This window comes from Coregonus clupeaformis, chromosome 7, assembly GCF_020615455.1.
Source record: "Coregonus clupeaformis isolate EN_2021a chromosome 7, ASM2061545v1, whole genome shotgun sequence".
NCBI lineage: Eukaryota > Metazoa > Chordata > Actinopteri > Salmoniformes > Salmonidae > Coregonus > Coregonus clupeaformis.
The window spans coordinates 63,258,318-63,284,082 of NC_059198.1; the positions used below are offsets into that span (position 1 = coordinate 63,258,318).

General features: G+C 44.7%; 1 protein-coding gene across 5 annotated transcripts in view; it reads right to left on the minus strand.

Annotated features, from left to right (window-relative positions):
- The window catches only part of LOC121555367 (rho GTPase-activating protein 44-like), a 124,410-nt gene that overhangs the window by 12,768 nt on the left and 85,877 nt on the right, over positions 1–25,765 (minus strand). For 2 of the 5 annotated variants that reach the window (XR_006661204.1, XM_045221469.1), the window contains exons 13-18: positions 12,833–12,913; positions 10,995–11,114; positions 10,649–10,740; positions 10,248–10,431; positions 7,349–7,369; positions 4,524–4,721 (exon numbers count right to left, since the gene is read on the minus strand). Coding sequence is in view for 4 of the 5 variants with exons in the window: in XM_045221469.1 (XP_045077404.1) it covers positions 4,524–4,721; positions 7,349–7,369; positions 10,248–10,431; positions 10,649–10,740; positions 10,995–11,114; positions 12,833–12,913 (696 nt within the window). In the remaining variant the exon portion in view is untranslated. Of the gene's footprint in view, positions 1–880; positions 1,240–4,523; positions 4,722–7,348; positions 7,370–10,247; positions 10,432–10,648; positions 10,741–10,994; positions 11,115–12,832; positions 12,914–25,765 lie in introns of those variants that run through there. The other 3 variants (XM_045221472.1, XM_045221470.1, XM_045221471.1) reach the window with 3 other exon arrangements.

The following is a 25,765-nucleotide window of genomic DNA, read 5'->3' on the forward strand; positions in this document are numbered from 1 at the left end:
TCCTGGTTTTCTGATTTACTTCCTGGTCTTCTGATTGCCTTCCTGATCTTCTGATTGATTTCCTGGTCTTCTGATTGACTTCCTGGTTTTTGATTGACTTGATATAGTAAACAATTATGAGTTTGGAATCTCCAAAAGTTGTGTATCTGTTGACCAGGAAAACCTTCGCTACGATTTAGTAAACTACATTAGCAATACATTAATATGCTTGTAGAAAACCATATGCAGTGTTATTCATGTTTTTATTTATTTTCTATTCTACACCAGCCTCTACTGCACTCTCTGCAAAAGGCAGTAACATCCTCAGTTGCTAGGCACCCCCTGGAGAGACATCCCCCGGCAACATGAATGTTACAGATTCTGAGATATGGGATTGGAGACCAGCAAAAACACAAAAATATGAGTCAGCAAGATAAAGGACATGGACAGGACATTTGGCCACCTGGGGAAAAAAGCTGGTAGGCTTTCTCTTTCTGCTCTCTCTCTCTGCTCTCTCTCTCTGCTCTCTCTCTCTCTGTGGTGTAGTGGGTGGTGTATCCATACCCGCCTGCATCTGTTTGCCTGTCTGTATGTCTGTCTCAGTGTCAGGGCAGGCAGGCAGTAGGTTGGCAGGGCAGGCGCAGTGCGCAGGGCAGACTGGCAGGCAGGCAGGCAGGCATTGTATTTACCTAGTCAGCCTGGGGAGTCCTCTCTCTCTGGCACAGGGACAGGTAGCCCACAGCGGGGGGGCGGATGACAGCAGGCTAGGGGGGTTGCCCATGCTCATGCCCAGGGACAGGTCATGACGGGCCAGTACCAGGGGGGTTTTCATGTAGAGGGGCGAGGCTTTACCCATATCGGGGGGCGGGGGAGCATGCGGCGGCAGCGACATGTCACCTGGCAGCGGGTGGCCGTGCGGGAGGGCGTGTTTGGAGGGGAAATGCAGGCAGCTGGGTTTGGGGTTCGAGTTGATGTCAAGCGAGGAAGAGGAGGAGGAAGAGGAGGAGGTGGGAGGCGGGAGAGGGGGGGTGAAGCCAGACCAGCGCAGCGGGAGAGGAGGGGAGCCGGGGGGCTGGGACTCTGGCCCTGGGGCCACGGGGCGTGCGCAGGGTAGGATTTTGGGGTGGGGGTAAAAGTGGTGGGTGGCGGGATGGGGTAGGGTGGAGGTGGGGTAGGGAGGGGGCAGCCGCTCCTCCCCTGGCCCAGGGGGGAGGGTAGACATGAGAGGAGTCCGGCCGATTGGGCGACACGTCGTCTGAGCTGTAGATATATAAAGAACAGAACAGCACAAAGAAGAAAGAGCTGTAGTTGAACAGAGGGAGGGAGACAGGTGGTGGTGGTGGTGGTGGTGGTGGTGGTGGTGCTAGACGGTTATCTTGTTGTGATTACTGTGGTGGTAGTGAGGTTGGTAGTTAGTTAGTGTCTAATCCAGAGCTAAACTTAAAAATCAGCTTTTGTTTTCTGGTGTGGAGAAGGCAAGCGGGCGGCGGGGAGTGAACCAAACTTAGCACACAGACTGCAGTCAGCTTTGTGAAGAGAATCAACAAGCAGAAAGAACAGCAAAGCAAAAAGCAAAATGGATTCCCAAAGGGAAGGGACAGAAAGAAAACAGGGCTGCTGTGGAGCCTGTAAAACTCCCTCTGGGATCAACTTGTGTCTTCACACTGCAAGAGGCTAGTCATGGTGAAACAGTCTTTAACTAACTAGAAGGTAGGATAACCCAGTTGTCTTTGACCCTTTGACCTCTACAGTACGTAGTAGCCTAACATTGGCCTTTATGTTTGTTTCAGAACGCGTCTCTTAGTAGGAGTGCTGATCTAGGATCAGGTCCCACCCTGTCCATGTAATAATCTTCATTACGAGCTAAAAGGCTAAACTGATCCTACATCAGCACTTCTACTCTGAAACGCTTCATGAATACGGGCCCACTCTTGACTTTTGAGTAAATCATTGTCAATGGAAGACTTGCGCAAAAAAATTATACCTATAATGTTATAGAGTTCCCTCAGCCAGCCCAGTGCAGTGTGAGATGGACACAAAACCCTTTCATCTCATTGGCTGATAGAGCAACAGAGCTGGAGGAGAATAAGCCAGTCACAAGCCAGAACCAAGCATACAGTGAGGGAAAAAAGTATTTGATCCCCTGCTGATTTTGTACGTTTGCCCACTGACAAAGACATGATCAGTCTATAATTTTAATGGTAGGTTTATTTGAACAGTGAGAGACAGAATAACAACAAAAAAATGCAGAAAAACGCATGTCAAAAATGTTATAAATTGATTTGCATTTTAATGAGGGAAATAAGTATTTGACCCCTCTGCAAAACATGACTTAGTACCTGGTGGCAAAACCCTTGTTGGCAATCACAGAGGTCAGACGTTTCTTGTAGTTGGCCACCAAGTTTGCACACATCTCAGGAGGGATTTTGTCCCACTCCTCTTTGCAGATCTTCTCCAAGTCATTAAGGTTTTGAGGCTGACATTTGGCAACTCGAACCTTCAGCTCCCTCCACAGATTTTCTATGGGATTAAGGTCTGGAGACTGGCTAGGCTACTCCAGGACCTTAATGGGCTTCTTCTTGAGCCACTCCTTTGTTGCCTTGGCCGTGTGTTTTGGGTCATTGTCATGCTGGAATACCCATCCACAACCCATTTTCAATGCCCTGGCTGAGGGAAGGAGGTTCTCACCCAAGATTGGATGGTACATGGCCCTGTCCATCGTCCCTTTGATGCGGTGAAGTTGTCCTGTCCCCTTAGCAGAAAAACACCCCCAAAGCATAATGTTTCCACCTCCATGTTTGACGGTGGGGATGGTGTTCTTGGGGTCATAGGCAGCATTTCTCCTCCTCCAAACACAGCGAGTTGAGTTGATGCCAAAGAGCTCGATTTTGGTCTCATCTGACCACAACACTTTCACCCAGTTCTCCTCTGAATCATTCAGATGTTCATTGGCAAACTTCAGACGGGCCTGTATATGTGCTTTCTTGAGCAGGGGGACCTTGCGGGCGCTGCAGGATTTCAGTACTTCACGGCGTAGTGTGTTACCAATTGATTTCTTGGTGACTATGGTCCCAGCTGCCTTGAGATCATTGACAAGATCCTCCCGTGTAGTTCTGAGCTGATTCCTCACCGTTCTCATGATCATTGCAACTCCATGAGGTGAGATCTTGCATGGAGCCCCAGGCCGAGGGAGATTGACAGTTATTTTGTGTTTCTTCCATTTGCGAATAATCGCACCAACTGTTGTCACCTTCTCACCAAGCTGCTTGGCGATGGTCTTGTAGCCCATTCCAGCCTTGTGTAGGTCTACAATCTTGTCCCTGACATCCTTGGAGAGCTCTTTGGTCTTGGCCATGGTGGAGAGTTTGGAATCTGATTGATTGATTTCTTCTGTGGACAGGTGTCTTTTACACAGGTAACAAGCTGAGATTAGGAGCACTCCCTTTAAGAGTGTGCTCTTAATCTCAGCTCGTTACCTGTATAAAAGACACCTGGGAGCCTGAGGGGGTCAAATACTTATTTCCCTCATTAAAATGCAAATCAATTTATAACATTTTTGACATGCATTTTTCTGGATTTTTTTGTTGCTATTCTGTCTCTCACTGTTCAAATAAACCTACCATTAAAATTATAGACTGATCATTTCTTTGTCAGTGGGCAAACGTACAAAATCAGCAGGGGATCAAATACTTTTTTCCCTCACTGTATCTTATAAACAGCCTTTCTGCAACACAGGAGCAACATTTCACATGGATGCAGCCATTATTAAAGGGGCAATCTGGGGTTCAAACAATAACAAAATTGATGTATCAACCTCAGATTGCCACTTTAATGTGATATTAACTGGGATGGATTATATTAATAACTGGTGCGGTTTAAGATGAGAGTAGAAATCAAAACGGTCAAAGTCACTCAGTGTGTGTCAGCAGAAAAAAAAGTAACCATGGCAACAGAGGTCAACTCAAGCCACGCCACGTCACAGGGATCAGGTTGAACTCAAGCCACGCCACATCACTGGGATCAGGTTGAACTCAAGCCATACCACGTCACTGGGATCAGTTTGAATAATGACATGCTCTCAGAGACTTGTGGAGTGAAATTATATGATGTGACATTTAAGTAAAGAAAACGTATTCGTATGTACTTCAAATAAAGTGTTAATGAAAACTTGACGTGGGCTATAAACCATAGTGTACCCTCTAGAAACTGAAGGAACGTTAGCTAGGCCCTCTTTATAATCTCCCACAGTGACATAAAGCTAACAGACTAAACAACAACGGTGAAGTGGAGGGATAGAGGATGAGGAGAAATAGGCAAACAGGAAAGAACCCCAAATCATGTTAGAGATGAGCAGAGACGAGATAAAGAAGTCTGTGAGACACATAACAGCACAAGTTAAACGACAACAACAACAACAACCGCACAAACTTCAAGACATGGAGAGCTGGTGAAGATGATGATGATGATGGTGACAATGATGAAGAGGGGAGGAAGGTGGAGAGGAGGAATCCTCCATGGTGGTGGTGGTGGTGGTGGGGACTTACCCGATCCGGTCCCTTTCCCCAGGTGGAGGAGGGGGTGAGGGGGACTGGGTCAGCTCTCCAGGCTGCTCCAGGATGAGGGAGTGGTCAGCAGGGGAGCCAGGACCCTGGACGCTGGGAGGGGTGGACGAGGCCTTACGGGCCAGGGTGGACGAACCCTTACGAGACACCCAGGACGTGTCCATCACCCGGACACCCATACTGGGAGAGACAGAGACACATAAAACAAGAGACAGTCAGACGAGACGATTGAAAAACTAAACAAACTGTAGAGAAATGGAGAGAAAAAGAGAGGTGAGAGGAGGACGTCAGGGGACTAGAAGAGGAGGTCAGGGGACTGGAGGAGGTCAGGGGACTAGAGAAAGAGGTCAGGGGACTGGAGGAGGAGGTCAGACACTGGAGGAGGTTAGGACTAGAGGAGGACGTCATGGGACTAGAAGAGGAGGTCAGGGGACTGGAGGAAGTCAGGACTAGAGGAGGAGGTCAGGAAACTGGAGGAGGAGGTCAGGGGACTGGAGGAGGAGGTCAGGGGACTGGAGGAGGTCAGGACTAGAGGAGGTCAGGACTAGAGGAGGAGGTCAGGGGACTGGAGGAGGAGGTCATGGGACTGGAGGAGGAGGTCAGGACTAGAGGAGGAGGTCAGGACTAGATGAGGAGTTCAGGGTACTTGAGGAGGAGGTCAGGGGACTAGAGGAGGAGGTCAGGGGACTAGTGGAGGAGGTCAGGGGACTAGAGGAGGAGGTCATGACTAGAGGAGGTCAGGGGACTAGAAGAGGAGGTCAGGGGACTAGAGGATGAGGTCAGGACTAGAGGAGCAGGTCAGGGGACTAGAGGAGGAGGTCAGGAATAGAAAAGGAGGTCATGACTAGAGTAGGAGGTCAGGACTAGAGGAGGAGGTCAGGACTAGAGGAGGAGGTCAAGACTAGAGGAGGAGGTCAGGGGACTAGAGGAGGAGTTCAAGACTAGAGGAGGAGGTAAGGACTAGAGGAGGAGGTCAAGACTATAGGAGGATGTCAGGACTAGAGAGGGAGGTCAGGGGACTACAGAAGGAGGTCAGGGGACTAGATTATGAGATCAGGACTAGAGGAGCAGGTCAGGGGACTAGAGGAGGAGGTCAGGACTAGAAGAGGAGGGTCAGGGGACTACAGAAGGAGGTCAGGGGACTAGAGGAGGAGGTCAGGACTAGAGGAGGAGGTCAGGACTAGAGGAGGAGGTCAGGAATAAAAGAGGAGGTCATGACTAGAGGAGGAGGTCAGGACTAGAGGAGGAGGTCAGGACTAGAGGAGGAGGTCAAGACTAGAGGAGGTCAGGGGACTAGAAGAGGAGGTCAGGGGACTAGAGGATGAGGTCAGGACTAGAGGAGCAGGTCAGGGGACTAGAGGAGGAGGTCAGGAATAGAAGAGGAGGTCATGACTAGAGGAGGAGGTCAGGACTAGAGGAGGAGGTCAGGACTAGAGGAGGAGGTCAGGACTAGAGGAGGAGGTCAAGACTAGAGGAGGAGGTCAGGGGACTAGAGGAGGAGTTCAAGACTAGGGGAGGAGGTCAGGACTAGAGAAGGAGGTCAAGACTATAGGAGGAGGTCAGGACTAGAGAGGGAGGTCAGGGGACTACAGAAGGAGGTCAGGGGACTAGAGGATGAGATCAGGACTAGAGGAGGAGGTCAGGACTAGAGGAGGAGGTCAGGACTAGAAGAGGAGGTCAGGGGACTACAGAAGGAGGTCAGGGGACTAGAGTAGGAGGTCAGGACTAGAGGAGGAGGTCAGGGGACTACAGAAGGAGGTCAGGACTAGAGGAGGAGGTCAAGACTATAGGAGGAGGTCAGGACTAGAGAGGGAGGTCAGGGGACTACAGAAGGAGGTCAGGGGACTAGAGGAGGAGTTCAAGACTAGGGGAGGAGGTCAGGACTAGAGGAGGAGGTCAAGACTATAGGAGGAGGTCAGGACTAGAGAGGGAGGTCAGGGGACTACAGAAGGAGGTCAGGGGACTAGAGGATGAGATCAGGACTAGAGGAGCAGGTCAGGGGACTAGAGGAGGAGGTCAGGACTAGAAGAGGGGGTCAGGGGACTACAGAAGGAGGTCAGGGGACTAGAGTAGGAGGTCAGGACTAGAAGAGGATGTCAGGACTAGAGGAGGAGGTCAGGACTAGAGGAGGAGGTCAGGACTAGAGGAGGAGGTCAGGACTAGAGGAGGAGGTCAAGACTAGAGGAGGTCAGGGGACTAGAAGAGGAGGTCAGGGGACTAGAGGATGAGGTCAGGACTAGAGGAGCAGGTCAGGGGACTAGAGGAGGAGGTCAGGAATAGAGGAGGAGGTCATGACTTGAGTAGGAGGTCAGGACTAGAGGAGGAGGTCAGGACTAGAGGAGGAGGTCAAGACTATAGGAGGAGGTCAGGGGACTAGAGGAGGAGTTCAAGACTAGAGGAGGAGGTCAGGACTAGAGGAGGAGGTCAAGACTATAGGAGGAGGTCAGGACTAGAGAGGGAGGTCAGGGGACTACAGAAGGAGGGTAGGGGACTAGAGGATGAGGTCAGGACTAGAGGAGCAGGTCAGGGGACTAGAGGAGGAGGTCAGGACTAGAAGAGGAGGTCAGGGGACTACAGAAGGAGGTCAGGGGACTAGAGGAGGAGGTCAGGACTAGAGAAGGAGGTCAGGACTAGAGGACGAGGTCAGGTGTAGAGGAGGAGGTCAGGGGACTAGAGGAGGAGGTCAGGACTAGAGGAGGATGTCAGGACTAGAGGAGGAGGTCAGGACTAGAGGAGGAGGTCAGGACTAGAGGAGGAGGTCGGGACCAGAGGAGGAGGTCAGGACTAGAGGAGGAACCATACAGTACCTTTGTATTTTCCTTATGCTGCTTTGACGGGGCAAAGAGACGAGAGGCACGTAAGAGACACATTCCGCTCACTTTCTATTCATACACAGAGGCTAGTGGAGAGGGCAAGGGAGCTACATAGAGGGTTAGGGAGCTACATACAGGGTTAGGGAGCTACATAGAGGGTTAGGGAGCTACATAGAGGGTTAGGGGGCTACATAAAGGGTTAGGGAGCTACATAGAGGGTTAGGGCGCTACATAGATGGCTAGGGAGCTACATAGAGGGTTAGGCAGCTACATAGAGGGTTAGGGAGCTACATAGAGGGTTAGGGAGCTACATAGAGGGTTAGGGAGCTACATAGAGGGTTAGGGGGCTACATAAAGGGTTAGGGAGCTACATAGAGGGTTAGGGAGCTACATAGAGGGTTAGGGAGCTACATAGAGGGTTAGGGAGCTACATAGAGAGATAGGGAGCTACATAGAGGGTTAGGGGGCTACATAGAGGGCTAGGGAGCTACATAGAGGGTTAGGGAGCTACATAGAGGGTTAGGGAGCTACATAGAGGGTTAGGGAGCTACATAGAGGGTTAGGGAGCTACATAGAGTGTTAGGGAGCTACATAGAGGGTTAGGGAGCTACATAGTCCCCTGAGTTACAGGGCTACAGTGTTGTCTGTATTCGGGGGGATGAGATCCACAGTGACAGGGTAGAGAGGGTTTCAGAAGTATTGGGACATGCCCGACCAAATGAGTAGCCTGCACTGTCCTACCAAGAGGAAATGAGTGCCTCGTTAGTTAATACAGTAATTAAGCCAAGCTAAGTTCTCTGGAATGGACTCACACGCAAAGACAAAGACATCCTCACAGCTCTCCTCAGTCCAGCACAGTAACAATAGCCTGCCTTTGATACGCCACAGTTACAAAACTGGTCATTATCCTAAATGGATAACAACTATCTTTTCTACCAGTGTCTCACATGGGAAAACTGTTTGGGGTTTAAGTGTGTGGTGAGAAAACGATATTTCAATGTGAAAGAGTAAATCTAGTGATAGTCTCTGTGATAGTCTCTCTGGTCTCTCTGGACAGACGGGTTGCCTCCCTCAATGTTCCAATGTTCCGGTTTACACGTCTGTAGAAGTTCCGCCATCAGAGATGTCGAATAGTAAATAGAAGCGGGTCAGCGGTGACGTCACTGCTGTATCCACTTGTTGCCCTAGCTAAACATTAGCACAACTCCCGCCCACATTTTAAGCTCCGCCTACCCAAACTTGTGATTCGTTGGGAGAGTCGTCTGTCTATTTTCCCCTTTCTAAACGTCAGAGAGAATCTGACATTCTGCCCAGACCTGGTGCCATTGCTCCAACGTTGCTCCAAGGTCTGGTTTTCCGAGACTATTTCTGTGAGGGAGGATCTTGGCATGCCTGCCAGTGATTTTCCACCTGGTGAGTCAGGGAGGGCAGGTGACGTCCCAGACTGAGAAGGATAGGCCAGGCGTGGGTGTGTGTGTGCGTGCATGGTGTGAGTTTGTGTGTGTGTGTGTGCGTTCATGGTGTGTGTGTGTGCATGGTGTGAGTGCGTTTGTGTGTGTGTGTGTAGATCTCAGGAGAATGCGAAGAAGCAACTAGAAGCAGCCTCTATCACTGCTGCCGTGTTGCCATAGAGACGGCGATGGTGCCATTCACCGGGCCGGGACTATTTAAAAAAGATGTGTGTGGACTATTTAAATAAGGTGTGTTTGCATTCCCAGGGTATCCCTCCCCTCTAGATGAGGACTGGTAAAGCTGGCAGCTATTTGGATGAGAGGATATTTGACAGGGCAGATATCTACCCTCCTTCTGTGTTCTACTGAGAGCTCTAAATCAGAGCAATGTAGATGAACAACCACTTAAAGGGCAATCCACCACTTTTCAACCTCATGTTCATTATCTCCAACACAAAACCAGTGTCAACATACACTGTATTTGAAAACGGCTCATTTCTAAGTTGACATCATCAAAAGTTTTAAAAAAGTTTAAAAAAAAGATTTTCAAACACTTTGAGATTCGCGGTGACGTGGGGAGCAAGAACATCACTGTATTTTTACTTTAACCCTACCCTGTGATGACACAAAGAAGCCTTGTTGTAGTGCCTGTCTTGTCATCTTTTTAACCACAGATCATAGAGACACACTGTTTTCACATATGTAGACACTGGTTTGGTGCTGGAGAATTGCCCTTTAAGAAGCCTTCATAAACCCTTCATAAGACCTTCATAGATGATCATAGACCTTATAACTCCTTTTGTAGAATGTATTTCCTTTTCATAGATGCTTCATTAAACCTTTAAAGATCTACTGCATTATGTAAATACTCTGCCTGAGTCATGTGTCTTTAACAAACTAGCAATCTGTTCCTCAAGCTTCTGGCTCAATACTTTATAAGACCAACAGAGAGAAGAGAAGGAGTGGGTGGCATCATGTGGGTTTTGATGCTGCATGAGAACAGAGAGAGAGAAAGAGAGGAAGAGAGAGAGAGAGGAAGAGAGAGAGAGAGAGAGAGAGAGAGAGAGAGAGAGAGAGAGAGAGAGAGAGAGAGAGAGAGAGAGAGAGAGAGAGAGAGAGAGAGAGAGAGACGAAGAGAAGAAGAGAGAGAGAGAGAAGAGAGAGGAAGAGAGAGAGAAAAGAGAGAGAGAGGAAGAGAAGAGAGAGAGAGAGAGAGAGAGAGAGAGAGAGAGAGAGAGAGAGAGAGAGAGAGAGAGAGAGAGAGAGAGAAGAGAGAGAGTGAGAGAGAGAGCGGAAGAGAGAGAGAGAGAGTTACAGAGAGAAACAAAGAGAGAGAGAGAGGGAGAAACAGAGAGAGAGAGAAGACAGAGAAACAGAGAGAGAGAGAGAATGAAAGAACGAGGGAGGATGGATAGAGCAGCTTGCACTCAGCAGCAGCCTACCCATCCTTCTTGTAGAATTCCAGCATCATGTTGTCAGTGGCAACGCTGAGTGGGCGTCTGCCTTGGTCGTGCGACAGCTTGCGTTCCGATTGGTCCATGTCTGGCGAAGGCATGGAGCTGTAGTTAGAGTTGTGGTTGGCGTGGATGGGACTGCCGTAGCAGCCTGTCAGATTAAACTCAATCTCTATAGGAGGGGAGGAGAGAGGAATCAATTAGTTCATGATCCTAATGAAAGTGTGTGTTGTGGTGTGTGTGTGTGTGTGTGTGTGTGTTTGCAGTTATGTGTGCGTGTATGTGTGTGTGTGTGTGTGTGTGTGTGTGTGTGTGTGTGTGTGTGTGTGTGTGTGTGTGTGTGTGTGTGTGTGTGTGTGTGTGTGTGTTTAAAGGTATGTGTGTTTCACCTCCAGGGAAGAACCAGTCAGCGTGCTGTATGATGGGTTCTATGATCCCCACTATCTGAAGAGATACTGTGGTCATCATCTCGGTCATGTTCCTGGAGACACCAAACACTCAGTCAGACAGGAAACACATCACTAAGACAATTTGAGGTGCACCTGATTTAACTTGGTAGTTTGCCCTTTTGGGACTATTCGATAGGAGTATTGTACCGGGTAAAGTGAACCACATGCATCTAAAGTATTTCAAAATACCCTCCGCAGACTGTCAAAAGATGACTAAAATGTTTACTGATAAAGCCGCGTATTTTGAGGAGAGAGAGAGAGAGAGAACGGAGGACAGGACACGTACCCACTCTCGTTGGAGTGCGTCCATAGCAGGTTGGGACCCAGAACTATAGCCATGTTACCAGGAGTCATCTTGTTGGAGTCCTGATACTCTCCTAGCTTGGCTAGGAACTTAATTAAGTATCTGATAGGAAGAGGAGAAATACACACACAATCAATCAGTCTGTCAATCAATCACTCAATCAATCACTCAATCAATCAGTCTGTCAATCACACAATCAATCAGTCTATCAATCACTCAATTAATCAGTCTATCAATCACTCAATCAACATTTATTACCATATGCTTTACAGTATCCAGACCTGGAACCATAAAGACCAAGCAGCATCACAGTAACCAGACCTGGAACCATAAAGACCAAGCAGCATCACAGTAACCAGACCTGGAACCCTAAAGACCAAGCAGCATCACAGTAACCAGACCTGGAACCATAAAGACCAAGCAGCATCACAGTATCCAGACCTGGAACCATAAAGACCAAGCAGCAGCACAGTAACCAGACCTGGAACCCTAAAGACCAAGCAGCATCACAGTATCCAGACCTGGAACCATAAAGACCAAGCAGCATCACAGTATCCAGACCTGGAACCATAAAGACCAAGCAGCAGCACAGTAACCAGACCTGGAACCCTAAAGACCAAGCAGCATCACAGTAACCAGACCTGGAACCATAAAGACCAAGCAGCATCACAGTAACCAGACCTGGAACCATAAATACCAAGCAGCATCACAGTATCCAGACCTGGAACCATAAAGACCAAGCAGCATCACAGTAACAAGACCTGGAACCATAAAGACCAAGCAGCATCACAGTAACCAGACCTGGAACCATAAAGACCAAGCAGCATCACAGTATCCAGACCTGGAACCATAAAGACCAAGCAGCATCACAGTAACCAGACCTGGAACCATAAAGACCAAGCAGCATCACAGTAACCAGACCTGGAACCATAAAGACTAAGTAGCATCACAGTAACCAGACCTGGAACCATAAAGACCAAGCAGCATCACAGTAACCAGACCTGAAACCATAAAGACCAAGCAGCAGCACAGTAACCAGACCTGGAACCATAAAGACCAAGCAGCAGCAGTGGCCAGGGAAAACTCCCCAGAAGGAAGACAACTTGATATGTTCAAATCAGCATGACTCAACACTAGGGCCTATTTGTTCAGCTTTCGAACTATACTGTGAAATCACACGCACACGCACACGCACACACACACAAACACACACACACACACACACACACACACACACACACACACACACACACACATTCCCTGATGGTCTCTGTTGGTTAACAATATTTTAGCGAACACAGGGACTCTAACCCTGATAGGAGGTCCAAGACACAGGCTGCGTCTACACAGTCAGCTCCATTCTGATCTTTTTTCCAATAATTGGTCTTTTGACCAATCACATCACATTTTTTCACATCAGATATTTTTCAGAGCTGATCTGATTGGTCAAAATACCAATTAGTGATAAAAGATCAGAATTGGTCTGCCTGTGTAAACATATCATCACAGACCCAGAACTATAACACCCAGATAAAACATAATCTACACTAGAAACCTACTGATTCATCTCATAAACAACATGTTGACTATGTAGTAGGTTGAAGACCCTAGACGCTAACCATGGATCACTTTTACAATTCCCCCACTAATGGTTAAGGTTAGGAGTGGGGGTGGGGAATCTGATCCTAGATCTAAACTTAGAGGAAACTTCAGCCTGGCAACAACCCAAACAGATAAAACAGATCCTCACTGGAGGGTTAATACCTACTGGCAGTAGGTATATGTAGATTGTAGAGAGGGAGGCAGAGATGGGTACTGACCTGAAATTGTTGAAGTTGTCAGTTGGTAGTTTTTCACATGCCGCCAGCAGAGCTTGTAGTCTCTTGTCCATATCCTGAATACTGAACGATGAAGAGAGCAGTGAACAGTGCTCAGGGTGAGTTGTGCTCAAGGCAGTGTTTTTCTCAACATTATTTTGTACCAGGGAGACCAGCAGGCTACAGTGTATTGTTACAGAATCTTTTCTACAACGCCCGGAAATCTGCCCCCTTTATTCTCTGTACTCAATGCACTAGAAGACCAGTTCTTAAAGCCTTTAGCCGTATCCTTATTCTAGTCATCCTCTGTTCCTCTGGTGATGTAGAGGCTAACCCAGGCCCTGCAGCCCCCAGTATCACTCCTACTCCCCAGGCGCTATCATTTGTTGACTTCTGTAACCGTAAAAGCCTTGGTTTCTTGCATGTTAATATCAGAAGTCTCCTTCCTAAGTTTGAGTTATTCACTGCGTTAGCACACTCCGCCAACCCTGATTTTCTAGCAGTGTCTGAATCCTGGCTTAGGAAGGCCAACAAAAATTCTGAAATTTCCATCCCCAACTATAACATTTTCCGTCTAGATAGAACTGCCTAAAGGGGTGGAGTTGCAATCTACTGTAGAGATAGCCTGCAGAGCTCTATCATACTATCCAGGTCTGTGCCCAAACAGTTGGAGCTTCTACTTCTAAAAATCCACCTTTCCAGAAATAAGTCTCTCACTGTTGCCGCTTGCTACAGAACCACCTCAGCCCCCAGCTGTGCCCTGAACACCATATGTGAATTGATTGCCCCCCCATTTATGAAGGGATCTGTAATCTGTAGTAGAAATACTGTGGTTATGAAGGGATATGTTATCTGTAGTAGAGATGCTGTGGTTATGAAGGGATCTGTTATGTGTAGTAGAGATACTGTGGTTATGAAGGGATCTGTTATCTGTAGTAGAGATACTGTGGTTATGAGGGGATCTGTTATCTATAGTAGAGATACTGTGGTTATGATGGGATCTGTTATCTGTAGTAGAGATAGTGTGGTTATGAGGGGATCTGTTATCTGTAGTAGAGATGCTGTGGTTATGAAGGGATCTGTAATCTGTAGTAGAGATGCTGTGGTTATGAAGGGATATGTTATCTGTAGTGGAGATGATGTGGTTATGAAGGGATCTGTTATCTGTAGTGGAGATGCTATGGTTATGAAGGGATCTGTTATATATAGTAGAGATACTGTGGTTATGAAGGGATCTGTTATCTGTAGTTGAGATGATGTGGTTATGAAGGGATATGTTATCTGTAGTGGAGATGATGTGGTTATGAAGGGATCTGTTATCTGTAGTGGAGATGCTATGGTTATGAAGGGATCTGTTATATATAGTAGAGATACTGTGGTTATGAAGGGATCTGTTATCTGTAGTTGAGATGATGTGGTTATGAAGGGATCTGTTATCTGTAGTGGAGATGCTGTAGTTATGAAGGGATCTGTTATCTGTAGTAGAGATACTTTGGTTATGAAGGGATCTGTTGTCTGTAGTAGAGATGCTGTGGTTATGAAGGGATCTGTTATCTGTAGTGGAGATGCTGTGGTTATGAAGGGATCTGTTATCTGTAGTAGAGATACTTTGGTTATGAAGGGATCTGTTGTCTGTAGTAGAGATGCTGTGGTTATGAAGGGATCTGTTATCTGTAGTAGATATGCTGTAGTTATGAAGGGATCTGTTATCTGTAGTGGAGATGCTGTGATTATGAAAGGATCTGTTATCTGTAGTAGAGATACTGTGGTTATGAAGGGATATGTTATCTGTAGTAGAGATGCTGTGGTTATGAAGGGATTTGATATCTGTAGTGGAGATGCTGTGATTATGAAAGGATCTGTTATCTGTAGTAGAGATACTGTGGTTATGAAGGGATCTGTTATCTGTAGTAGAGATGCTGTGGTTATGAAGGGATTTGTTATCTGTAGTGGAGATGCTGTGATTATGAAGGGATCTGTTATCTGTAGTAGATATGATGTGGTTATGAAGGGATCTGTTATCTGTAGTGGAGATGCTGTAGTTATGAAGGGATATGTTATCTGTAGTAGAGATACTGTGGTTATGAAGGGATCTGTTATCTGTAGTGGAGATGCTGTGGTTATGAAGGGATCTGTTATCTGTAGTAGAGATACTGTGGTTATGAAGGGATCTGTTGTCTGTAGTGGAGATGCTGTGGTTATGAAGGGATCTGGTATAAGTAGTAGAGATACTGTAGTTATGAAGGGATCTGTTATCTGTAGTAGAAATACTGTGGTTATGAAGGGATATGTTATCTGTAGTAGAGATGCTGTGGTTATGAAGGGATCTGTTATGTGTAGTAGAGATACTGTGGTTATGAAGGGATCTGTTATCTGTAGTAGAGATACTGTGGTTATGAGGGGATCTGTTATCTATAGTAGAGATACTGTGGTTATGATGGGATCTGTTATCTGTAGTAGAGATAGTGTGGTTATGAGGGGATCTGTTATCTGTAGTAGAGATGTTGTGGTTATGAAGGGATCTGTAATCTGTAGTAGAGATGCTGTGGTTATGAAGGGATATGTTATCTGTAGTGGAGATGATGTGGTTATGAAGGGATCTGTTATCTGTAGTGGAGATGCTATGGTTATGAAGGGATCTGTTATCTATAGTAGAGATACTGTGGTTATGAAGGGATCTGTTATCTGTAGTTGAGATGATGTGGTTATGAAGGGATCTGTTATCTGTAGTGGAGATGCTGTAGTTATGAAGGGATATTTTATTTTATTTTATTTTTTATGTTATCTGTAGTAGAGATACTGTGGTTATGAAGGGATCTGTTGTCTGTAGTAGAGATGCTGTGGTTATGAAGGGATCTGTTATCTGTAGTAGAGATACTTTGGTTATGAAGGGATCTGTTGTCTGTAGTAGAGATGCTGTGGTTATGAAGGGATCTGTTATCTGTAGTAGATATTCTGTAGTTATGAAGGGATCTGTTATCTGTAGTGGAGATGCTGTAGTTATGAAGGGATATGTTAGCTGTAGTAGAGATACTGTGGTTATGAAGGGATCTGTTATCTGTAGTAGATATACTGTGGTTATGAAGGGATATGTTATCTGTAGAAGAGATGCTGTGGTTATGAAGGGATCTGGTATCTGTAGTAGAGATGCTGTAGTTATGAAGGGATCTGTTATCTGTATCTGTAGTAGAGATACTGTGGTTATGAAGGGATCTGTTATCTGTAGTAGAGATACTGTGGTTATGAAGGGATCTGTTATCTGTAGTAGAGATGCTGTGGTTATGAAGGGATCTGTTATCTGTAGTGAAGATGATGTAGTTATGAAGGGATATGTTATCTTTATTATAGATACTGTGGTTATGAAGGGATCTGTTATCTGTAGTGGAGATGCTGTGGTTATGAAGGGATCTGTTATCTATAATAGAGATACTGTGGTTATGAAGGATTTGTTATCTGTAGTGGAGATGCTGTAGTTATGAAGGGATATGTTATATGTAGTAGAGATACTGTGGTTATGAAAGGGATCTGTAGTGGAGATGCTGTGGTTATGAAGGGATCTGTTATCTGTAGTAGAGATACTGTGGTTATGAAGGGATCTGTTATCTGTAGTGGAGATGCTGTGGTTATGAAGGGATCTGGTATCGGTAGTAGAGATACTGTAGTTATGAAGGGATCTGTTATCTGTAGTAGAAATACTGTGGTTATGAAGGGATATGTTATCTGTGGTAGAGATGCTGTGGTTATGAAGGGATCTGTTATGTGTAGTAGAGATACTGAGGTTATGAAGGGATCTGTTATCTGTAGTAGAGATACTGTGGTTATGAGGGGATCTGTTATCTATAGTAGAGATACTGTGGTTATGATGGGATCTGTTATCTGTAGTAGAGATACTGTGGTTATGAGGGGATCTGTTATCTGTAGTAGAGATGCTGTGGTTATGAAGGGATCTGTAATATGTAGTAGAGATGATGTAGTTATGAAGGGATATGTTATCTGTATTAGAGATACTGTGGTCATGAAGGGATCTGTTATCTGTAGTGGAGATGCTGTGGTTATGAAGGGATCTGTTATCTATAATAGAGATACTGTGGTTATGAAGGGATTTGTTATCTGTAGTGGAGATGCTGTAGTTATGAAGGGATATGTTATATGTAGTAGAGATACTGTGGTTATGAAGGGATCTGTAGTGGAGATGCTGTGGTTATGAAGGGATCTGTTATCTGTAGTAGAGATACTGTGGTTATGAAGGGATCTGATATCTGTAGTGGAGATGCTGTGGTTATGAAGGGATCTGGTATCGGTAGTAGAGATACTGTAGTTATGAAGGGATCTGTTATCTGTAGTAGAAATACTGTGGTTATGAAGGGATATGTTATCTGTAGTAGAGATGCTGTGGTTATGAAGGGATCTGTTATGTGTAGTAGAGATACTGAGGTTATGAAGGGATCTGTTATCTGTAGTAGAGATACTGTGGTTATGAGGGGATCTGTTATCTATAGTAGAGATACTGTGGTTATGATGGGATCTGTTATCTGTAGTAGAGATACTGTGGTTATGAGGGGATCTGTTATCTGTAGTAGAGATGCTGTGGTTATGAAAGGGATCTGTAATCTGTAGTAGAGATGATGTAGTTATGAAGGGATATGTTATCTGTATTAGAGATACTGTGGTTATGAAGGGATCTGTTATCTGTAGTGGAGATGCTATGGTTATGAAGGGATCTGTTATCTGTAGTAGAGATACTGTGGTTATAAAGGGATATGTTATCTGTAGTAGAGATGCTGTGGTTATGAAGGGATTTGTTATCTGTAGTGGAGATGCTGTGATTATGAAGGGATCTGTTATCTGTAGTAGATATGATGTGGTTATGAAGGGATCTGTTATCTGTAGTGGAGATGCTGTAGTTATGAAGGGATAAGTTATCTGTAGTAGAGATACTGTGGTTATGAAGGGATCTGTTATCTGTAGTGGAGATGCTGTGGTTATGAAGGGATCTGTTATCTGTAGTAGAGATACTGTGGTTATGAAGGGATCTGTTATCTGTAGTGGAGATGCTGTGGTTATGAAGGGATCTGTTATCTGTAGTAGAGATACTGTGGTTATGAAGGGATCTGTTGTCTGTAGTGGAGATGCTGTGGTTATGAAGGGATCTGGTATAAGTAGTAGAGATACTGTAGTTATGAAGGGATCTGTTATCTGTAGTAGAAATACTGTGGTTATGAAGGGATCTGTTATGTGTAGTAGAGATACTGTGGTTATGAAGGGATCTGTTATCTGTAGTAGAGATACTGTGGTTATGAGGGGATCTGTTATCTATAGTAGAGATACTGTGGTTATGATGGGATCTGTTATCTGTAGTAGAGATAGTGTGGTTATGAGGGGATCTGTTATCTGTAGTAGAGATGTTGTGGTTATGAACGGATCTGTAATCTGTAGTAGAGATGCTGTGGTTATGAAGGGATATGTTATCTGTAGTGGAGATGATGTGGTTATGAAGGGATCTGTTATCTGTAGTGGAGATGCTATGGTTATGAAGGGATCTGTTATCTATAGTAGAGATACTGTGGTTATGAAGGGATCTGTTATCTGTAGTTGAGATGATGTGGTTATGAAGGGATCTGTTATCTGTAGTGGAGATGCTGTAGTTATGAAGGGATATTTTATTTTATTTTATTTTTATGTTATCTGTAGTAGAGATACTGTGGTTATGAAGGGATCTGTTGTCTGTAGTAGAGATGCTGTGGTTATGAAGGGATCTGTTATCTGTAGTAGAGATACTTTGGTTATGAAGGGATCTGTTGTCTGTAGTAGAGATGCTGTGGTTATGAAGGGATCTGTTATCTGTAGTAGATATTCTGTAGTTATGAAGGGATCTGTTATCTGTAGTGGAGATGCTGTAGTTATGAAGGGATATGTTAGCTGTAGTAGAGATACTGTGGTTATGAAGGGATCTGTTATCTGTAGTAGAGATACTGTGGTTATGAAGGGATATGTTATCTGTAGAAGAGATGCTGTGGTTATGAAGGGATCTGGTATCTGTAGTAGAGATGCTGTAGTTATGAAGGGATCTGTTATCTGTATCTGTAGTAGAGATACTGTGGTTATGAAGGGATCTGTTATCTGTAGTAGAGATACTGTGGTTATGAAGGGATCTGTTATCTGTAGTAGAGATGCTGTGGTTATGAAGGGATCTGTTATCTGTAGTGAAGATGATGTAGTTATGAAGGGATATGTTATCTTTATTATAGATACTGTGGTTATGAAGGGATCTGTTATCTGTAGTGGAGATGCTGTGGTTATGAAGGGATCTGTTATCTATAATAGAGATACTGTGGTTATGAAGGGATTTGTTATCTGTAGTGGAGATGCTGTAGTTATGAAGGGATATGTTATATGTAGTAGAGATACTGTGGTTATGAAGGGATCTGTAGTGGAGATGCTGTGGTTATGAAGGGATCTGTTATCTGTAGTAGAGATACTGTGGTTATGAAGGGATCTGTTATCTGTAGTGGAGATGCTGTGGTTATGAAGGGATCTGGTATCGGTAGTAGAGATACTGTAGTTATGAAGGGATCTGTTATCTGTAGTAGAAATACTGTGGTTATGAAGGGATATGTTATCTGTAGTAGAGATGCTGTGGTTATGAAGGGATCTGTTATGTGTAGTAGAGATACTGAGGTTATGAAGGGATCTGTTATCTGTAGTAGAGATACTGTGGTTATGAGGGGATCTGTTATCTATAGTAGAGATACTGTGGTTATGATGGGATCTGTTATCTGTAGTAGAGATACTGTGGTTATGAGGGGATCTGTTATCTGTAGTAGAGATGCTGTGGTTATGAAGGGATCTGTAATCTGTAGTAGAGATGATGTAGTTATGAAGGGATATGTTATCTGTATTAGAGATACTGTGGTCATGAAGGGATCTGTTATCTGTAGTGGAGATGCTGTGGTTATGAAGGGATCTGTTATCTATAATAGAGATACTGTGGTTATGAAGGGATTTGTTATCTGTAGTGGAGATGCTGTAGTTATGAAGGGATATGTTATATGTAGTAGAGATACTGTGGTTATGAAGGGATCTGTAGTGGAGATGCTGTGGTTATGAAGGGATCTGTTATCTGTAGTAGAGATACTGTGGTTATGAAGGGATCTGATATCTGTAGTGGAGATGCTGTGGTTATGAAGGGATCTGGTATCGGTAGTAGAGATACTGTAGTTATGAAGGGATCTGTTATCTGTAGTAGAAATACTGTGGTTATGAAGGGATATGTTATCTGTAGTAGAGATGCTGTGGTTATGAAGGGATCTGTTATGTGTAGTAGAGATACTGAGGTTATGAAGGGATCTGTTATCTGTAGTAGAGATACTGTGGTTATGAGGGGATCTGTTATCTATAGTAGAGATACTGTGGTTATGATGGGATCTGTTATCTGTAGTAGAGATACTGTGGTTATGAGGGGATCTGTTATCTGTAGTAGAGATGCTGTGGTTATGAAGGGATCTGTAATCTGTAGTAGAGATGATGTAGTTATGAAGGGATATGTTATCTGTATTAGAGATACTGTGGTTATGAAGGGATCTGTTATCTGTAGTGGAGATGCTATGGTTATGAAGGGATCTGTTATCTGTAGTAGAGATACTGTGGTTATAAAGGGATATGTTATCTGTAGTAGAGATGCTGTGGTTATGAAGGGATTTGTTATCTGTAGTGGAGATGCTGTGATTATGAAGGGATCTGTTATCTGTAGTAGATATGATGTGGTTATGAAGGGATCTGTTATCTGTAGTGGAGATGCTGTAGTTATGAAGGGATATGTTATCTGTAGTAGAGATACTGTGGTTATGAAGGGATCTGTTATCTGTAGTGGAGATGCTGTGGTTATGAAGGGATCTGTTATCTGTAGTAGAGATACTGTGGTTATGAAGGGATCTGTTATCTGTAGTGGAGATGCTGTGGTTATGAAGGGATCTGGTATCGGTAGTAGAGATACTGTAGTTATGAAGGGATCTGTTATCTGTAGTAGAAATACTGTGGTTATGAAGGGATCTGTTATCTGTAGTAGAGATGCTGTGGTTATGAAGGGATCTGTTATCTGTAGTAGAGATACTGTGGTTATGAAGGGATCTGTTATCTGTAGTAGAGATACTGTGGTTATGAGGGGATCTGTTATCTGTAGTAGAGATGCTGTGGTTATGAAGGGATCTGTTATCTGTAGTAGAGATGCTGTGGTTATGAAGGGATATGTTATCTGTAGTGGAGATGATGTGGTTATGAAGGGATCTGTTATCTGTAGTGGAGATGATGTAGTTATGAAGGGATATGTTATCTGTATTAGAGATACTGTGGTTATGAAGGGATCTGTTATCTGTAGTGGAGATGCTGTGGTTATGAAGGGATCTGTTATCTGTAGTATAGATACTGTGGTTATGAAGGGATCTGTTATCTGTAGTGGAGATGCTGTGGTTATGAAGGGATCTGTTATCTGTTGTAGAGATGCTGTAGTTATGAAGGGATCTGTTATCTGTAGTGGAGATGCTGTAGTTATTTTTATTTATTTTATTTTTATTTCACCTTTATTTAACCAGGTAAGCCAGTTGAGAACAGGTTCTCATTTACAACTGCGACCTGGCCAAGATAAAGCAAAGTAGTACAATAAAAAACAACACAGAGTTACATATGGGGTAAAAAACATAAAGTCAGAAATACAACAGAAAAGATATATACAGTGTGTGCAAATGTAGCAAGTTATGGAGGTAAGGCAATAAATAGGCTATAGTGCAGAATAATTACAATAGTATTAACACTGGAATGCTAGATGTGCAAGAGATTATGTGCAAATAGAGATACTGGGGTGCAAAAGAGCAAAATAAATAACAATATAGGGATGAGGTAGTTGGGTGGGCTAATTTCAGATGGGCTGTGTACAGGTGCAGTGATCGGTAAGGTGCTCTGACAACTGATGCTTAAAGTTATTGAGGGAGATAAGAGTCTCCAGCTTCAGAGATTTTTGCAATTCGTTCCAGTCATTGGCAGCAGAGAACTGGAAGGAATGGCGGCCAAAGGAGGTGTTGGCTTTGGGAATGACCAGTGAGATATACCCTGCTGGAGCGCAGACTACGGGTGGGTGCTGCTATGGTGACCAATGAGCTAAGATAAGGCGGGATTTGCCTAGCAGTGATTTATATATGGCCTGGAGCCAGTGGGTTTGACGACGAACATGTAGTGAGGACCAGCCAACAAGAGCGTACAGGTCACAGTGGTGGGTAGTGTATAGGGCTTTGGAGACAAAACGGATGGCACTGTGATAGACTACATCCAATTTGCTGAGTAGAGTGTTGGAGGCTATTTTGTAAATGACATCGCCAAGTCAAGGATCGGTAGGATAGTCAGTTTTACGAGGGCATGTTTGGCAGCATGAGTGAAGGAGGCTTTGTTGCGAAATAGGAAGCCGATTCTAGATTTAACTTTGGATTGGAGATTCTTTATGTGAGTCTGGAAGTTGAGTTTACAGTCTAACCAGACACCTAGGTATTTGTAGTTGTCCACATACTCTAGGTCAGACCCGTCAGAGTGGTGATTCTAGTCGGGTGGCGGGTGCCAGCAGCGTTCGATTGAAAAGCATGCATTTAGTTTTACTAGTGTTTAAGAGCAGTTGGAGGCTACTGAAGGATTGTTGTATGGCATTGAAGCTCGTTTGGAGGTTTGTTAACACAGTGTCCAATGAAGGGCCAGATGTATACAAAATGGTGTCGTCTCGTGAGAGGTGGATCTGAGAGTCACCAGCAGCAAGAGCGACATCATTGATATACACGGAGAAAAGTGTCGGCCCAAGAATTGAACCCTGTGGCACCCCCATAGAGACTGCCATAGGTCCAGACAACAGGCCCTCCGATTTGACACACACTGAACTCTATCTGAGAAGTAGTTGGTGAACCAGGCGAGGCAGTCATTTGAGAAACCAGGGCTATTTAGTCTGCCAATAAGAATGCGGTGGTTGACAGAGTCGAAAGCCTTGGCCAGGTCGATGAAGACGGCTGCACAGTACTGTCTATTATCAATCGCGGTTATAATATCGATTAGGACCTTGAGCGTGGCTGAAGTGCACCCGTGACCAGCTCGGAAACCGGATTGCATAGCGGAGAAGGTACGGTGGTATTCGAAATGGTCGATGATCTGTTTGTTAACTTGGCTTTCGAATACTTTCGAAAGGCAGGGCAGGATGGATATAGGTCTGTAGCAATTTGATCTAGGAGTGTCACCCCCTTTGAAGAGGGGGATGACCGCGGCAGCTTTCCAATCTCTGGGGATCTCAGACGTTATGAAAGAGAGGTTGAACAGACTAGTAATAGGGGTAGCGACAATTTCGTGGCTAGTTTTAGAAAGAAAGGGTCCAGATTGTCTAGCCCAGCTGATTTGTAGGGGGTCCAGATTTTGCAGCGCTTTCAAAACATCAGCTGTCTGAATTTGTGTGAAGGAGAAGCGGGGGGCATGGGCAAGTTGCAGCAGAGGGTGCAGAGTTGGTGGTCGGGTTAGTGGTAGCCAGATGGAAAGCATGGCCAGCTGTAGCGAAATGATTGTTGAAATTCTCGATTATTGTAGATTTATCGGTGGTGATAGTGTTTCCTAGCCTCAGTGCAGTGGGCAGCTGGGAGGAAGTGCTCTTATTCTCCATGGACTTTACAGTGTCCCAAAACTTTTTGGAGTTAGTGCTACAGGATGCAAATTTCTGTTTGAAAAAGTTAGCCTTTGCTTTCCTGACTGTTTGTGTATATTGGTTCCTAACTTCCCTGAAAAAGTTGCATATCGCGCCCTTGGGGGCTATTTGATGCTAATGCTGTACGCCACAGGATGTTTTTGTGCTGGTCAAGGGCAGTCAATTCTGAGGAGAACCAGGGGCTATATCGGTTCTTAGTTCTGTATTTTTTGAATGGGGCATGTTTATTTAAGATTGAGAGGAAATTACTTTTAAGGAACAACCAGGCATCCTCTACTGACGGAATGAGATCTATATCCATCCAGGATACCTGGGCCAGGTCAATTAGGAAGGCCTCCTTGCTAAAGTGTTTTAGGGAGCGTTTGACAGTGATGAGGGGTGGTCGTTTGACCGCGGACCCGTTACGGACGCAGGCAATAAGGCAGTGATCGCTGAGATCCTGGTTGAAGTGTATTTAGAGGGTATGTTAGTCAGGATGATATCTATGAGGGTACCCATGTTTACGGATTTAGGGTTGTACCTGGTAGGTTCGTTGATAATTTGCGTGAGGTTGAGGGCATCTAGCTTGGATTGTAGGATGGCTGGGGTATTAAGCATATCCCAATTTAGGTCACCAAGCAGTACAAACTCTGAGGATAAATGGGGGGCAATCAATTCACATATGGTGTCCAGGGCACAGCTGGGGGCTGAGGGGGGTCTGTAGCAAGCGGCAACAGTGAGAGACTTATTTCTGGAAAGGTGGATTTTTAGAAGTAGAAGCTCAAACTGTTTGGGCACAGACCTGGATAGTATGATAGAGCTCTGCAGGCTATCTCTACAGTAGATTGCAACTCCACCCCCTTTGGCAGTTCTATCTAGACGGAAAATGTTATAGTTGGGGATGGAAATTTCAGAATTTTTGGTGGCCTTCCTGAGCCAGGATTCAGACACTGCTAGAACATCAGGGTTGGCAGAGTGTGCTAACGCAGTGAATAACTCAAACTTAGGAAGTAGACTTCTGATATTTATGTGCAAGAAACCAAGACTTTTGCGATTACAGAAGTCATCAAATGATAGCGCCTGGGGAGTAGGAGTGATACTGAGGGCTGCAGGGCCTGGGTTAGCCTATACATCACCAGAGGAACAGAGGAGGACTAGAATAGGATACGGCTAAAGGCTTTAAGAACTGGTCTTCTAGTGCGTTGGGTACATAGAATAAAGGGGGCAGATTTCCGGGTGTTATAGAAAAGATTCAGGGCATTATGTACAGACAAGGATATGGAAGGATATGAGTAAAGTGGAGGTAAACCTAAGCGTTGGGTAACAATGAAAGAGATAGCATCGCTGGAGGCATCAATTGAGTCGGTCTCCGCGTGTATAGGGGGAGGGGCAAATGAGCTATCTAAGGCAGGTTTAGCTAGGCTGGGGGGTCTACAGTGATATAGTACTATTAGAAATAACCGAAACAACAATAAACTAACCATGTTTATGAAGGGATATGTTATCTGTAGTAGAGATACTGTGGTTATGAAGGGATCTGTTATCTGTAGTAGAGATACTGTGATTATGAAGGGATCTGTTATCTGTAGTAGATATGATGTGGTTATGAAGGGATCTGTTATCTGTAGTGGAGATGCTGTAGTTATGAAGGGATATGTTATCTGTAGTAGAGATACTGTGGTTATGAAGGGATCTGTTATCTGTAGTAGAGATACTGTGGTTATGAAGGGATCTGTTATCTGTAGTGGAGATGCTGTGGTTATGAAGGGATCTGTTATCTGTAGTAGAGATGCTGTAGTTATGAAGTGATCTGTTATCTGTAGTGGAGATGCTGTAGTTATGAAGGGATATGTTATCTGTAGTAGAGATACTGTGGTTATGAATGGATATGTTATCTGTAGTGGAGATGTTGTGGTTATGAAGGTATCTGCTATCTGTAGTAGAGATGCTGTAGTTATGAAGGGATCTGTTATCTGTAGTGGATATGCTGTAGTTATGAAGGGATATGTTATCTGTAGTAGAGATACTGTGGTTATGAAGGGATCTGTTATCTGTAGTAGAGATACTTTGGTTATGAAGGGATCTGTTATCTGTAGTAGAGAAGCTGTAGTTATGAAGGGATCTGTTATCTGTAGTGGAGATGCTGTAGTTATGAAGGAATATGTTATCTGTAGTAGAGATACTGTGGTTATGAAGGGATCTGTTATCTGTAGTAGAGATACTGTGGTTATGAAGGGATC